Source organism: Otolemur garnettii, unplaced genomic scaffold (genome assembly GCF_000181295.1).
Source record: "Otolemur garnettii isolate 467f Iridium unplaced genomic scaffold, OtoGar3 scaffold00013, whole genome shotgun sequence".
NCBI lineage: Eukaryota > Metazoa > Chordata > Mammalia > Primates > Galagidae > Otolemur > Otolemur garnettii.
In genome coordinates, this window is record NW_003852408.1 from 3120977 (window position 1) to 3122609 (window position 1633).

General features: G+C 44.0%; 1 protein-coding gene across 1 annotated transcript in view; it reads left to right on the plus strand.

The window, feature by feature from the left end:
- LOC100961182 (nuclear autoantigen Sp-100-like) overlaps positions 1 to 1633 on the plus strand; it is a 60034-nt gene that overhangs the window by 48595 nt on the left and 9806 nt on the right. The window contains exon 9 of the mRNA XM_023510287.1: positions 857 to 1051. Within this exon, the coding sequence (XP_023366055.1) occupies positions 857 to 1051 (195 nt within the window). The remainder of the gene's footprint in view (positions 1 to 856; positions 1052 to 1633) is intronic.

Below are 1633 nucleotides of genomic sequence, written 5' to 3' on the forward strand. Positions count from 1 at the left end.
ATTAGGGATTCTTTCTGACTCTTTGATATAAAGCAGCACATCCTCTCCCACACACACAACTTCTAGCCCCAGCTTCCCCTCCTTGACCCTCTCAGTCTAGTGTATTGTTCATCAAAGCATTCTATCATCTTATGCATTTAACTCTTCATTGTCAGTCCACCAGAAGTTAAACTCTCCTGTAGAGCCCTTCAACACTGTACTCCAGGGCCATGTTGAATAGAGAAATCACCAACAAACCCCACAAAAATGCAAAACAAAACAAAAACATGACATTAAGTTGAGCACAAAAAGATACTTGTTTATGGTGTGAAAATTGAGACTAAAGACAGAGCATCACCCTGTTTGACCTCAGCTGAGAACACGCACAGTTGACTCAAATTTTATGCCACTTTCTGTATGTCCATAACTATGTCTGTGAGTATTGAGTTGAGGGTTCAAATAAATTTTAGCCAGGAGGCAAGTTTGCAATTATGAAATCTGTAAATAATGAGAATTGACTGGGTATGTATACACACATAGATGTGTACATATACACGTAGATGTGTTTGTATGCATTCTTTCTAAACGTGGTGTTTTTTAATTAGGTAATACATTCAACATGATTAAACAATTGGTATCATGAAAAGTTACAGTAAACAGTGGAAATTCTTGCTCCCACCCTTGTCTGCCTCTGCCCCTTTTCCCATCCCCTCTCACAGGTAGTCACTTTTAGCAAATCTTTAGGTATCTTTCTAGACTTTATTTTATGGAACTAGGAAAGAATGAATATGTATTCTTATTTCTTCTGATTTACATAAAACATAGTACATTTTCTTTGCTAACTGTAGTGATTTGATTTTTCCAAATTGCAACAAAGGGGGAGCTGGAGCAAGATTACAGAGTAAAGAGATCTCCTTAGCACCCACTCATGGTAAGACCGGGGAGAGAGGATTCCAGCCACCCCTGGTTGGGGTATTCTGCCCCGGAACATCACTCCATGGGCACAGTGAAACAGCAGGGGACTCCAGGAGCCAACAAGGAGGTCAGGAGCAGCAGAATACGGGCACAAAAGGTGAGTGCATGGACGTGGGCAGAGGCCGGTTGGCCCTTTGACAGAGGGCTAGAGATAGGGAACGCCTATTTTGCAGTTTTGTTTTTTTTTTCAGTTTAGTGATTTTTTTCACTTCAGTGATTTGGGAGGGATTAAGTAATCAAACTAACTTAAATGGCGCCTAGCAGCCAGGATTGAACTTCCCGGCAGGGTGGAGCACTAATCAGTTTGGCTGCTAGGGCCTTGTCTTTATGGGAGGGCTGCTCGGGAGGAATAGTCTGCAAGGTCCCCGCAGCTGGCTGACTCTGGGGTGCCTGCAGAGCATGGGCAGCCACTCCTGGGGTGAATTGGGCAGCTCACGCACCCCTGGGAAAGCTACTCTGTGGCCAAGTGGCAGTGTTTGGAAGGTCAGGGTGCTTCTCCTAAGAAGTCTGGCAAGAACCTCAGACTCCCAACCCTGTGAGAACTGAATGCTAATGAAGTGACCAAGCCCCGATTGAGGGCAAATAAATCAGGAAGATGGGGCCAGGTCTTCTCAGCAACTAAATAATGGCTTCCACTCCCCATCTTATACAGCAGAATCAGTGCATATGTTTTACTTCT